The sequence below is a fragment of the Blennius ocellaris genome (genome assembly GCF_963422515.1).
Source record: "Blennius ocellaris genome assembly, chromosome: 5".
NCBI classification, from domain to species: Eukaryota; Metazoa; Chordata; class Actinopteri; order Blenniiformes; family Blenniidae; genus Blennius; species Blennius ocellaris.
Window position 1 is genome coordinate 21,487,438 of NC_137654.1, and position 14,650 is coordinate 21,502,087.

The 14,650-nt window shown below is 41.0% G+C and overlaps 3 protein-coding genes across 4 annotated transcripts in view; all 3 read right to left on the reverse strand.

The window, feature by feature from the left end:
* Positions 1–373: 373 nt before the first annotated feature.
* Positions 374–5,968, reverse strand: rbm39b (RNA binding motif protein 39b). 2 transcript variants are annotated; one of them, XM_080496589.1, is made up of 16 exons: positions 5,259–5,968; positions 4,917–5,089; positions 4,212–4,263; positions 3,733–3,782; positions 3,438–3,623; positions 3,181–3,234; positions 2,940–3,057; positions 2,703–2,855; positions 2,340–2,477; positions 2,194–2,259; positions 1,889–2,093; positions 1,687–1,773; positions 1,497–1,593; positions 1,224–1,329; positions 1,058–1,136; positions 374–978 (listed from the first exon to the last, which is right to left on the reverse strand). In XM_080496589.1, the coding sequence occupies exons 1-16, from the start codon at positions 5,307–5,309 to the stop codon at positions 878–880; spliced, it is 1,716 nt and encodes a 571-aa protein (XP_080352715.1). In that variant the 5' UTR covers positions 5,310–5,968; the 3' UTR covers positions 374–877. The 2 variants fall into 2 exon arrangements, with proteins under 2 accessions (XP_080352715.1, XP_080352714.1); XM_080496588.1 differs by lacking the exons at positions 4,212–4,263; positions 4,917–5,089.
* Positions 5,969–7,178: 1,210 nt separating this feature from the next.
* rh50 (Rh50-like protein) lies at positions 7,179–8,603 on the reverse strand (the record flags this gene model as incomplete). Its single annotated transcript, XM_080496911.1, has 1 exon — positions 7,179–8,603. One exon carries the CDS (start codon positions 8,601–8,603, stop codon positions 7,179–7,181), a length of 1,425 nt encoding a protein of 474 aa, XP_080353037.1.
* Positions 8,604–12,718: 4,115 nt separating this feature from the next.
* Positions 12,719–14,650, reverse strand: part of slc12a5b (solute carrier family 12 member 5b) — a gene marked incomplete at both ends in the record, with an annotated part of 36,825 nt that continues 34,893 nt past the window's right edge. Inside the window, 3 exons of the mRNA XM_080496064.1 lie at positions 12,719–12,810; positions 14,087–14,220; positions 14,324–14,338. Of these exons, the coding sequence (XP_080352190.1) occupies positions 12,719–12,810; positions 14,087–14,220; positions 14,324–14,338 (241 nt within the window). The remainder of the gene's footprint in view (positions 12,811–14,086; positions 14,221–14,323; positions 14,339–14,650) is intronic.

Here is a 14,650-nt window from a genome sequence, read left to right on the forward strand (position 1 = left end):
GCCTACATGAATTTGAAACCTTATTTACCTCTTAATTCTAATTCAGTTGGTACAAAAAATACTTCCAAAAGTGGCTACTTCAATCAGGCCTGACTTTCCACAAGTCAATGCAAACAAACCAATTCTGTGTGATTGGCTTCTTCAGCTGAATTGAATATTTATGCTCTTCAACCTCAGACAATGTTTTTACATTTTCATTGAAATTAATTTGAGGCATTGTTCAGAAGAGCCCAGTACTGGCTGCGTTTCTAATGAGACATGTTGGAAAGATTCTTTCACGTTATTCCCACTCCGTGAACCATGTCAGCACTAATTTGATCATGAGTGAGGATATTTTCAGCCAAGAAGTGATGAGCAACACAAATGTGATGTCCAATGCTGTAATTAAGACTTTAATCACAATTTGAAATTGGACCCGGCCGAGACAATCTCCCCAAAATGGGAACAAAAAGAAAACTGTCAAATTTTCCAGGTTTATTGGGAGCCTTCATACAAAAATGAAATTATGGCTGTAGAAAGTTACAAAGGATTATTGTTAACATTGATATACTTTTTGGCATGTCAGGCCTTTTCCACCCAACACGTTTTGTAACTCTAAAACTGCTGATTTTAAACAAGCAGGACAGGAATAGTGAAAAACATACAGACCAATAGATACCTGCAGATTACTTCTCAGTGGTAGTTCACAACACAAATATCACAAAAAATTGAAAAGTAACTAGAAAAAAAACAAAAAAAAACTAAATTTCAATGGTGAACGTGAACTTGAGGCCACTGTTGTTACACACAGCCAGCTATTTTCAATGCGTCTGTTTCAATGACATTTTCATATTTGCAAACAAATGGTATATACACTGACGTTCTGAAGCGTATCTCACTATCGACGAGCCGGCATTAGAAGCTGCTTCGCTGTCACTGAGTCGGGGAAGAGGTTGTGATAGGTTGGTAAGGGAACGTAGGCAGCCGTGATGATTTTGCCTGGAAAAGGAGACGCGTTAAACGACGACTCAAACAGCCACAATTATTTTCTGACTGTAGAAGCAGGGCTTCGCTTTACCTGCAAACCAGCGTCCATGGAGTGCGTTTACTGCCGCCATTGCAGCTGGTATTGAGGGACACTTCACGTACACGTTTCCCTGCATCAGCGAAAAAAGGACAGAAGATTAGAAGACTGGGGAGGTCCACACATTTTGGGCGGTTTCGGCATGCGACGCTCGACTTACTTGGGCGGAATTCTTGTCCACATAAATGTGAACGATTCCCCCGTGTTTGTTGCACTCTTCGATCACGTCATCTTGGATTTCTGCAGCCCAGCTGGGATCGTTTTCTCTGTGAAGATGAGTAAATCGCCAGTAAACATCCGATGCTCAATATCTCTAAGAAATCAAACCTGAAACAGCCGTCACACAAGATAAATTGGAAGGGAAACCCGCTGCTGTAGAGGAACTCAGTCTACGGACAAAAGCCAAGTTTTGAATCGCTTGTTAAAAACTCACGCTTGTGGGTTGAACAGGTTGGACAGCTGAAGGCAGTGTGTGGCCAGCGGCTGTGACGGGAGGTTCAGAGCTTGGTTCGGAGCTGGAGTCGGGACAGCTGAAATCAAGAGGATGCGTTATTAAATCCTGCCGACCCCCCCCCCCCCCCCCCCCACAACTCAAAACACTTTCTCGTCAATGCGCTCCTCACCAGGTGGAGCGGCGATATTTCCAAAGGGTATGGACCCGGTCATCTGCAGAGCCTGCTGAGCGGCGGGAGGAATCTTCAGACCAGTGCCTGAGGAGAAAGAGGAGAGCCGAGAATGTGAATGAAGATCAGTTGTGCTTTAAAGTAAAAAAAACCCAAAAAACATAAAAACCTACAGGCTGCAGCAAATCTTCCAAAAACAAACCTTCTGCTAGTCGGGCCATGAGCTGCAGACGTCCTGTGGTACCGAGGTCGATGCCAGTCCTCTCCAGCTCGTCGTTGTCCAGGAACGAGCTGGCTGTGGACGAGTCGGAGCGCTCCGTCACGTGACCCACCTTCATGGGCCGCCCAGCCAGCTCGAAACCATTCAGCTGCTCCAATGCCTTTTTAGCACATTCTGCATCTGCAAACTGCAAAGGTGGGGGAAGAAAACAAAAAAAAACATGTCAAGAACTAAATAGGCAAATGAAAGCAAAGGTGTGGTCCTTTAAACACAAAAGCTTTGGGTACCGATATAAAGCCGTATCCTTTGGATCGTCCAGTCTCGCTGTCCATCATGAGCTGGATTCCTTCAATCTTTGAAAGCAGAACACACAATTCAAGTCAAGTCCATTGAGACAAATTAGTGCCAATTGTAAGTGAACCGCTTTCCCGACCTTCCCAAAGGGCTCAAAGATCCCTCGAAGCATTTCCTCAGTGATGTTGAAGTGCAGTGAGCCCACGTACAGCCGCATTGGACCTGAACTGCCCTTCTGAAGGTTATTGGCGGCCGCTGCAGCTCGGTTTTTCTCTGCCTGTCATCCAGAGAAGTCATGTCAGAATCATGATCACCTACTATGAAAAACAAGCAAAAGTCTAGCATTCTTGTAGCGAGCTGGTATTTTCCTGACATCAGCTGACATTCCTGACTTCTCCTGCTGAGGTATGGCTGCTGGCTATTAATACGCCTGGTCGCACCAGCAGAAATGATCCAGTTACACTATATTTAGACAAAGATGTTACAAAGTCAGGTCACTAACCTGAGAAGCCTGGACGATAATGGGCACTCCCAGCAGCCTCTGGCCAGTCAGACCAATGGCCAGCGGTACAGACGAAGCCTCCACAAACTCGATGTACGCGATGCCTTTTGATCTGCGGGAGTTTCTGTCCGAGATCATTCTCACGTCTCTGACCTACGGAGCACAACGGGCACAACGTCAGAGACAATTCCTTCGCGCGCTTTAGCGGGATCACTCAGAAGAACTGGGAAAACGGACTTTTCCAACAGCCGAGAAGAAATCCTCCAGGTCACGGGCTCGGATTCTTGCAGCCAGTTGCATACAGAAGACGGTGCGCGCGTCCCGCTCTTCTGGTGTGAGATTGTCAATTGGTTGTCTGGGAGCAGAAAAGAAAGACCAAAAAAAAAAAAAAAAAAGTACAGGTTGAAACAATACTGTTTGCGAGTGACGTACATCATACACACCCACTCAAAATCCATAATGCTGCAGTTCATCTCACCTGATGGGACTTTTTTCTTTCTTGAAGGGGCTCCGACTTTTGGACCGTTTACGACTAAATAAATAATAATAAATAAAAAAAATCAGTTTACAAATAAACGCAACATTGAAATGCACAACCAACATGAGAACAGTGTTTTAGGTACTCAAAGATGTTAAAATATTATAAAGGCTGGAAATTAGCTACAATTTTTTATTTTAATTAAAGAACAGCAGCTACACCAGGCAGTGGTAGGCGAAGTGAGCATTTTCACATACACGGGGCTCTTGCGTGCTCTATATCGTCCGGATCTGTCCTTGCTCCGGGAGCGGCTACGATGACGCTCTCTGCTGCGGCTTCCCTTTCTTTCTCGGCTCTTACTCCTCTTTTTACCCTTCTTTCTATCCTTGCTTTTGCTTCTGCTTCTTCTCTTCTTTGAGCCAGGGCTCCGGCTCCGCCTTTTCCTGAAAACATGTTATAAGACTGCTATCGCTGCACAGATTTTTAAGACATCTAAACAGATTTCACATGAATGTTTGCAGCTATGCTGGGGGGGGGGTATTCGACACTTACTTCTTACTGTGGTCATCGTGTCCGTTTGCATGAGAGGACTTGTTCTCATCCTAAGCAAGGTTGATAGAAGAACATCATGAGGACGTAGATGAGACATTTCAAGTCGTCAAGGTAAAGGGGATGGGGAGGGACAAGAGAAAATGCAGAATATATTTAATTAATAATAATACAAACTTTCTATGATCATGTCTGGATAGTGTCCTTTCACCACCCCAATAGCTTCCCATCCCACTCCTGAGTCTTTATTTCTTTACAAGGCTGCTCAGTACTTAATGCAACAAAGCAAATTAAAGGGAAAGCTGTCCAACACATTAGCTGAGTTCAGGAAGCTCTGAGAACAGGTCATCCATCTCCACCATTCCCCTCCTATTAGGTCGTACCCATGCCACTATCTGTGCCTAATCATGTGACCACGTATGGCCCACGGCCACTAAAAGAGATCCTGTGAGGTTGGTGTCAGTCCAGTGATCTTCACCCATTTTCGTTCTTGGACTGTAAGAGCTCGATGCCACCTCTGTCACACATCTTGCCCTGAAGCAAACAGGGATTCACACTTCTTAGTAATATTGACGCCCAAAAATAAAATAAAATGAATTAAAAAATAAATAAATAAAAAATAATTAAATTCATCCACGTATTAAACTACCATAATCCTTAGACTGCATCAAGTATTACTCTTAAAAAACCTTTTGACTTAAGCAGGAATGATTAGCTTCTGAAAGCAATTCATTTTCAAATACAGTTACACTAACTATATGTAAGAATATGTTCCAATTATATAACATGTGGTGTTGTGTAGCATGCAAATAAAATCAAAATGCTGATTCACATTACAGTAGACTCAAGCAAAGAGGCAGTATTTATATTTACGAGAAAGAAACTATTCACTTTTGTATTGAAGTACATTTTAACATTAGCAATTAAAAACCAGGAACGGTTCACAATAAATAGTAAGTCAGTGAAATTTGGGGTTCAAGTAATTTTCAGGAATACATTTCAAAAAGGGGGGGGGGGGAAATGGCGTCAGTGAAAGGTCTACTTGTTGAAAACATGCACGGCATGGAGCACGTATATGATCTCATCAATATAAAACACAAAACAATGAAAACATGCAGACTGTAAATGTAAATACTGCCTCCTTAGCTGGACAGATAAAGATGGGCTTATCAACCTGTGTCATTCACCTTGTTGCAACCGAATAGGGACTGGATGTTTCTAGAGGTTGAATCTCTTTTAGTCCTAAAGTGAACCACAGTACATCAGTATATGCGCAATAACTACCTTCCTTTTTTTCACAGTTCACAGTGGAATCAAAGATGAATTCATGGGAGTAGAGGTGAGATATCATTAGGGAAGTCTATAAAGAGAGATAGATGTGGATTTATTTATAATTCCGTACTGCGTTTTAAATACTCAATCACACCACACAACATTCAAGTCAACTTTTGTCACAGTAGCAGATCAAAATAAGGAGCAAATTATAACAGTGAAAAGCAAGGCCTCATTTCTAAAACCTAACAACCCACCTTTCTGTAAGGGGCTTCCAGCATGGCCTCTACGTCAAAATCATCAGCCATAGTTAACCTGGGGAAACACAAACATTTTTATCAAGGTATTTAAAAAATTTTTTTTACAAAACCCGTGAGGACGAAAGTTCGAAATAAGAAGTTGGATGAATACTCAGTCACGTTTTAGCGGACAATAAATGATCAGTGGCAGAAACAAACGAAGCGCGAATCAATCCAAACACAACAGCTTAAGTAAAATAGTGATGTCTGTTTATTTACAGCTAAACTACAAAACGCGTTCATTACGAAAGGAAGCTAACATGCTACATAAGCGTCATTTCTGTTAGCACGTTATAAAGACTGCCGCTGAAAACTAATAATGAACAAGGACGATCAATCAAACGCGGTTATACGTTCAAAAGTGAAGATGCGAGTGTCTTTTTTTCAGCTTTTTTACTTCGGAGAGTTTAAACAAGTCGGGATAACGTTTTCCTTGAAGAGAGCAACATGGCAGCTAGCTGCGTTTCCGCGGCAGCGAGCTAGCCCCGTTAGCAAACACTCACGTTACCGTCTCAAATGTGCAGCCAAAGTCAAAATATCATGGAAAATATGCTGCAAAAAGGAATCGCCTCGACGCCTCTCTTTTCGTCGATGAGACGAAACCTCGAAATTATGCAAGATGTTTTTTCTACGCTGAGCGGGTATGTGGCCTGCTAACAAAATGCTCGCCTGCGTCTTCTTCTAGGATTCCTGCAGCTTCAGCCTGTTTTCCACCGGCAGCGGAAAACACTCAGCGCGACGTGACTGCCACTTACCGGAGACCAGCGGTACTGCAAGTATCAAAGAACAGCAAAGAATACGACCAATAATATTTGAACTGCAAGCGGCATTGAACGGTTCATGGCTGCTTGCATGTTTATGCCCTCAAAAATGCAGCAGTTCGAACAGTAGAAGAAGAAATTAAAATAATAATAATGATTTGATTATTTTTATAAATAATCTATATTGCACAAAATGAATAAATTGTCCAGATTTAGAGGGTACTTTGGATGGGAGGTGGTGCTACTGAGAGCAGTGTTGGTTATACAGTCTTACACCTGCAGGGTTGGGCCCATTAAAAGAAAACAAAACAATAGTCTCATCTTTTGCACCAATGCCAAATAGTTTTCTGTTTCTGTTGCTACTGACTTTTGATTCAGGCTTCTGCTACGTGCTAACAATCAGGTGCAGCTCTATTTATTTATGTATTTATGTATTTATGTATTTATTTATTTATTGTTTATTCAAAAATTATACATTTATTACTCTACATGGCCTCCACTTCTGGATTGGTTTCTGGATTTTCTCCAAATTACTTGCTCTCTTCACATTGGAACTTTTATTAATCAGATTTTATTTAATTTTCATCACAAACACCAACAGAAATACAACTCAGCATTGAAGGAATCAGAAAGGCCAAAATATGAATTCCCAGGTTCAGGTTATTTTAAAGTCCTCTGTCGCCATCTAGTGCACACGAAGAAGAAAACACAACCGGCAAACATTCTTTCTGTATCAGATTAGTAACTTGCTATGTTATATAAATGAAGCCCATTTGTAATTTGATTGTACTGCATTGTTTTTTTTTATCCGTCTGTCTTATTTATTGATATAATCACCACATGGCTTACACAATTTATTGCATGTTGCATACTTGATGTAAAAAAAAAAAAAATGGTTGATACCGATTTCTTTCAGATGACCCTTCCACAGTTTCTTCTCATGTTTACAGAGAATATCCTGATTCAAGTTGTCTTGAATCACACATGCAAACATTTTCAACACAATATATGTAAATACTTTCAGCAGAACAGTGAATTTGTTTCTCACAAAGAAAATGTAGACGTTTGCCTGCACTTTTGTCAGGAAAAAGACATTAACTTCATTGGTTTTTCCGTGTTAAGCACTAGAATCCTCGGTTGTAATTGTGTGTCTGACTTTGGGGAGTAAATTATAGTCAGGGGGAACCTCAAAAAACGGCTCATCGTCAAAACAGAAATCATCTGATGGTGATGCAAAGTATGGAATCCTCAAAACAAAACCGGTGAGAATCCCTCCCAGTGCTGACAGTCCGACAGTGGAAAACACAGCTGCTACCTGGAAGAGAGCCTGTTCTCTGGCAGTCCTCCCCAAACCAGGCTGGATCCCAGGTATCAATCTCTGGAGCTCTTGCAGCTTTGGATCGCCTTCCACGGGCGCTCTGTGGGTGAAGATCTCATACAAACTGGGTCCGTACGCCTCCTCCGTGGCCATCAGTATGGCACAGATCCCTGCGGCACAGGATATAAGTCCTGGGAGACCATGCAAGTTATGTATCCCACACTGATCCTGGATCCTGAGCCGCCGTGCCAAGAAGGGACTCAAGTACTTGTATCCCAGCATGCAAACCGTGCCGCCTATTATACCCAGAGCATAAGCAGCTGCGGGCGACACCATCATGTCCACTGATGCCCCGACTGTCACCCCTCCAGCCAGGGTCACGTTCTGAACGTCAGCCATTGTGAACTTCCCCTTGTTGTTCATGAATGCAGAGAGAGCGAATGCCGTGAGTGTGGAGGCACTGAGGCCGAGGAAGGTGTGGAGGATGGCCCTGTGCTGGTCATCGCCTTTCAGGGTTAATGCTGAGTTGAACGAAGGCCAGAAGACCCAGAGAAACAAGGTCCCCATCACAGACAGGATGTCAGACTGGTAACTGGTCTGCTCTTTTGCATGGCCTTCATTCAGACGAGGCCTGTACAGCATAAAGGTAACTCCCAAACCAAAATAACAGGCAAAGATATGAATGAGAATGGAGCCTCCCGCATCATTGATCTTCAGATACTTCAGCACAGCCCATTCTGTGAGCGCAAACAACGGCACCTCCAACAGTGCCATGACCAGCAGCTGCAAGGGGCTTGTCTTCCCCAACACTGCCCCAAAAGATATCAGCACCACGGCACAGGCAAACTCTGCGTTGATGAGGTTTATCACTCCCAGATGGATCTTACCGTCATGACTGAACTGGAAGTAGCCTTGCACTAGAATGGCCCACTGGATAGAAAAAGTAGCCACAAGGAAGTTGAAAACCATTCCCCCGAAGCCATAAAGCCTGAAAAACGCCAGCAGGCATCCAAATCCGAGGAATATCATGACCTGTATGTCTGTGAAGTAAGTGTAGTCCCTGTACACTGCATTGTGCATGGGGTTCGTCTGGTTGGTTTGAAAACGTGCGTTGCTGTGTTCGTCGTAGGTCACGAAGGCAAAATAAAGGGCAACGAAGGCCACCTGTGCAACAAACACAAACACGGGTAACCTCACTCGAAGGCTGCCGGACTGTGTCTTCATCCTGGCTGCACGCTGGAGCAAATGACAGTCCTCTGTTTTCCAGTCTGGATTATCTGTCTTTAGATAAGACAGGTCAAACACACACAGACCTCTTCTCACTCAAACACGATCACACTCCTGTCCCAGAGGAATTGTGCTGCTGGCAGGACTTTGTCCCTCATTACATTGCACACAATAGTTTTTCAGCCATCAGCATTTTGCTGTTTCTATTGCGGCCAACCCGCAACATAATTTGTACGAGTACCTGACACCAGAATACACTTCCACTTTTAAAGTTACTGACACACTGAAGACCAGTGGTGCAGCTCGAGAGATTTATGGCCACCAAATACCTGCTGGGTAAATATTTATTGAGACATGATTCACAACAAAGCTTGTTCACTTTCATAACTGACACATACAATATTATGTATATATTTTGGAAAACAACGAGGGTCCAAAAGAAATGATAAACCCATGATAAAAGAGTAAATTCTGCTCAGCTTAAAGCTTGCATCATTAACAAAGTCACTGCGTTCTACCTTTCTTAACCCGTTTGTTCATGATTATCAAACGCTCATCTAAGTAGGAAGTTTGTGAGACAGATTCATTACCTGTGAGGGTTGGATTCTTGGCCATTTACTTTCTTCTACAGCAGAGAAAACAAAGCACAGTATATATCCGATATGAATAATTGTCTACTTGTCTACTCATGGTAATAGGAGCATAAAATAACAGTAAGCTTTGCTGTGAACAATGAAAAACGGTATGAAAAATGGTTGCAACATGTCCCACTAAATGTATGCAGCATCTGGAATAAATGAGGCTCAACATATCATGAAACAATAACAGTTGCTGCCAAGCGTTGAAAAGGATAACCGCGCTAACATGTTGAGGCTGGTGCACACTGACACTGACGCCACTGCGAGTTGTTAGAGCCCAAACTTTGCGCTCATGCAGGGGGTGTTGAACCATGTATTATTCATCCTTTCCAATGACTGCATGTCAGTCTCTGCTCTGGGCACACCAGGAGCTTTCAGTAAACACTGTTGGTCAGCAACAGTGGTGCTTCTGAGGTTTGTCAAATGTGCTTTTCACCAGAAGGTCACCGGTTTGAATAGAAATATATCGTCACCACCGTACGCCAGAAAGTCCCACCTGATTATTACCTGGCCACTATGCAATGGCTACCCACTGCTCCTTCAGGACTGGTGAAATGCTGATGACAATCTTACCGTTGTCCTGTTTAGTACGCATGAAAGATAAAGGGATTTGTCTTTATAACCCATTTATTCCATCATGCTGCAGAGAAAAATGAGTTCTGACCTGTCTCTATGATTGTGTTTGCTGATCTAGTACGAAACACTGCAGAAGAGAGTCTGTTGACCTGTACACACAGGCATGTAAGTTAAAACCTTTGTTTTTGTTGTTTCTAAATCTAGATAAAGATGATTATAGACAGCAGCTGTTGAATGTTGTTAATATTTTACATGTTGACCCACTGCAATATTGGTGTTTACGCATGGGAGTCCTTATAGGGGAGTCAAAGCAACAGGGATTCACCCTGACATCCTAACTGCAAGGTGGAAAAAGATTTTAATCATTTGACATATGACAGGAATACATCTATGTTGATGATGACATTGTATGAACATTGAAAAAGAAGAAAAAAAAAAAAACTTTTCCCTCCAAAATATAATTTCCATGTATTTCATTGTAGTCTTGATTACAGCTTTGGAAACCAGATTATTTACTTTCTTTATGCCACAACCACCGTCAGTAGCTACGGCACAAAACATCAAAAAAAGGTATGCTTGCATGCTGATCTTTACCTCAAAGAGTTCAGCCTTACAGAGCCGCTGTAGCTTCATTTTCTATTTCAGAACAATATGTACAGTACAAAGGCTGCACCAATCCGTCTGCTCTTATGTAACTTTAACATCAACACAGAGTTCGAACACCCAAGTGAAATCAGTACGGCAGTAACCATTGCAAAAAATGATGATTTTAATGTATTGCATTTTGTGCAGATTTCTTGTACATAACTGCATTTTTAAAACCTTTTCTTTTAAAGACAATATAAATGGTTGTCTATAAAACTAGCTTTGACCCAAAATAAATGTTTTCTCAAATTTTAATGTCACAGATTTATTTACAAGTGTCCCCTCAGTCTCACTTCAACAGAACGTACACACACACACACACCACACACGCACGCACGCACGCACGCACGCACACACACACACACACACACACACACACACACACACACACACACACACACACACACACACACACACACACACACACGCACTGCCAGTAACAAATAGAATACTTTTTTTTGTCATGACTGTGAGAGTGTTGCATCATATACCTGTGCTCATCCACTATTCGAGGAAACCTCACAAAACTTGCGATAATAAGCTTTTATTTGCCTTTTATTTCCATGAAGTGCAGCACTATTTATGCACCATTACACAACAGTTACTACATTTTTAAATGATCCGTTTAATTAAATAATTTTTAAAAAATATGCTTCTGCAGTCATGTAATGTAATCGATTATTACATTATTGTCAGAATCAGATTTCAATACGATAAATGTCCTGTTATGCTATTGTGAAGTTATCATGCTACAAGCTTGATTACACTGAAAAAGTCCAAAAATGATTCCATTACTGGCTGTTACATGTACTCACATGTGCACACGCATGCACGCACACACACGCGTGAGCACACACGCGCGCACGCGCGCGCACACACACACACACACACACACACACACACACACACACACACACACACACACACACACACACACACACACACACACACACACACACACCGCTTTGTGTACCTTCTCCTTCACATAATACATTTTCTTAACTCCTCATCTTTAACCATAAAAAGCTTAGTCCTTAAAACTCCCTGTGACTTTTAATCAGCCTTAAGTCCTAAAACCACGCCTTGATCCTACAAAACATATGAGGCTGTACAACTTTTTATTATAAAAAAGAAATAACCTCGTGTCTATGATGTGTATATTTATGCTTCAGCTTAAAACCACTTGTATAAAGTCAGTCAGAGGAAGAATAAAATACTTTTAAAACGTACGATTGAAGGAAAAATAAATTAGGGGCTCGAAATGGTATTTTCAATGGAAAGCGATGGGGAATTTCCCAGGTAAAATATCACACAGCACGAAGACAAATGAGAATATAAGGTCATCAAATCTTATACAGCTGTATATGTACATGTGTGAACAAACACCTATATAGTAAACAATTTAACTAAATACTTTATGATGAAACTATACATGTTCTGGGGTAAGAACTGGTTTATTTCTGCAAATTGCTTCCAGATTTGGCTTAGTTTTGTAAAATTCTGACAGTGGCTCTATAAATACTTGAATGTATATACAAAATGACTAAACCAGACACAAATAGAAGTTAAACATTCATCGTACGCACACACATAGGTAACTGAAAGCCTGATAGATGGCAAAATCTGATTTAATGCAGGATTAATGTTGATGAGATGACACACTTTCTGAACTGTTCACATTTGCCGCCCTGAATCTGACTGTTGAGAAAGTTACTAAAAGTAATGGATTATTTGTTCTATCATCAGAGAACCAGATGTAGTTCACTGAGTCTGTGATTAGTTATACTTTGAAAAGTCAATATTTTGCTGTGGAAAATTATCTCACAGAAATAAGATCATGATCACCCCCATAAAATAATTCTCTTCACAGTAATAAATCTGTCAGGCATATCTTTTTCATAAATGGTGTAATCTTACACTAACACGAGTAGAAACCTGTTATAAATAATCATGAAAAGTGAAAGACCAGTCTCTATCTCTGCTTCTCCTTAATGCTCTCAATAATATATGTCTTACTTGACATGAGGAAAGTCTGAATCCAGTATCTTGATTCAGACAAAAACAGACATGTTCAGATGAATAAATATAGAGATAGCAGTGATGCTAAACAGTGGTAAAAGGTAAAAATGTTACAATTTAGATTTTCACAGACGACAAGAGGAAGAAAAACAAAAGGTTTAAAACAGACATAATCAATGTCTCCCAGATGAACATTCTTTCGTGTAAGTGCTGACAAACGACCATAGAAGTTCTTCAGGAGTAGATGGTGATGACCTCTCGTCCGCCCCCGCGCACCAGGAGGACTCGGTTCAGGCCTTCAGTCAAAACTTCGAGGAACTCCATGTCTGAAAGACTCAGTGAAGGATCAAACGTCCACATTTACACACAGCAGATGTCATGCTTTGATTAAATTCACACACACACACACAGCAACCTGTAACCCTTATTGGATGAAACCATCGGGAAGATGAATGGATTCATAGTTAAAAAAAAATCTCGCCAGATACTTCAGGTCAAGTCAAACATCAATACAAACATTTGAATCTGGATGTGATCCTTCAATGACAGAACAGGTGAGCTGTCAATTTACATTTGATGTTATAGCTGTTGCTTTAAAGATGTTAATAATTAAATGAATGCATCTGATGCTTGGTACTGGACAAAAAGCTGCCACATCATTTACAATCACCTACCCAAAGCTGTTTCTTCTCAAAGTTACATGACTTTCATATGACTCTGAGATCTATAGGAAAACTATTTTAACACAATATGTTGAGCTGTTTCATCTAAATGTCAATTTAAAGGCTCAAAGGAAAACAGCTAAATTCTTCGGCGGTTTTTTTCTTCAATGAAAAGACAATAATAAGTGAGTGCAACATGTTGCATTTGCTCAGCTTTCTCCACTCAGAGAGGCCACACCCCTAACTCATAAACCTCCTGATTAAACTAAACCAAAATGTATTTCTCCCTGAGCCTCTATTCCACTGTTGCCCCTACACTAAAATGTGAATAAAACAGAGAACCTAACATGCACGAACAGAACACCTCTATAGTAAACTACCCCAACTAAAGGTTTAAAAAAAAAAAAAAAAAAAAAGACTATACAGAAAAAAAGACTATCTCGGCCTTTTTAAATCAAAGCTGAAAATTCACTTTTTAAAGTTGGCTTTTAACTCTGTCTAGGGCAGTGTATTTTATTCTGTATGCTCTGTTTTTATGAATTTCTGGAAGGCTTCACCAACCTGCCGCACCGCCCACAGACAGCATCTGTGTTTTATTTTTTTGTTTTTATGTATTTATTCTCGTATTTATTTCTTAATGTATTGTTTTAGCTTTGTTGTAAAGCACTTTGGATGCCACCGGGTGATTGTAAAGGGCTATAGAAATAAAGTTTGAATTGAATTGAATTGAATTGAATACATATCCTGCAGTAAGAATGTTTTAAAAAGCTGTCATGGTTGAGTGATATTGGATATTCTTCACTACATTGTGAAATTGTCCATGTAATTTCAAAGAGAAAGAAAAGGATGCAAAACCCAATGTTTGACAGCTTTTCCTCTGGTGCAATAGCTCACTGCATAAAACAAACACACAAAGATGAGCTTAACAGATGGAGGATACAGTTTTCCTCGCCCACGCGGTTTTTCGGTGGTCCAGGCATGTTGAGCAGGACGAGTTTTGCCTCTTTAGATTTCTTTGTGATGACTTCATTCAGCCGCATGGCTGTGTGCATGCGTCGCACGTCCGTCTGGTTCCTGAAGCAGAACAACAGGAGGTCAGAATGGGCCTGGATCACTCTTCCACTTTTCAGTGGACCAAAAATCCATTCATATTTTACTACAGCGTGCTCATACTTACAAATGCTCCCATTCCCTGCAGCATTTTGCAAAACGAGGTGAAAACAAGTGAGTTGCATCCAGGAGGTTAAAAAACTGCTAAAGTGTCCATAGCTATCGGTGGTGATTGTGGAATTAGGACTGTGTATTGACAAGTACAAGTTCAATATGGATCATGCAAAAATGTATTTGCATTTATTACAGCAGTAGAAGAGACAACCTCCATAAGGTTTTACATAAGACTTAAAAGAAAAAATATTTCTTAGAAGTGTTGCTGTATAATAAAACGTAAAATCAGTCAGACAGTTTTATTTTCATCCTGAATCAGTGATTCAAACAATTTTCAAGT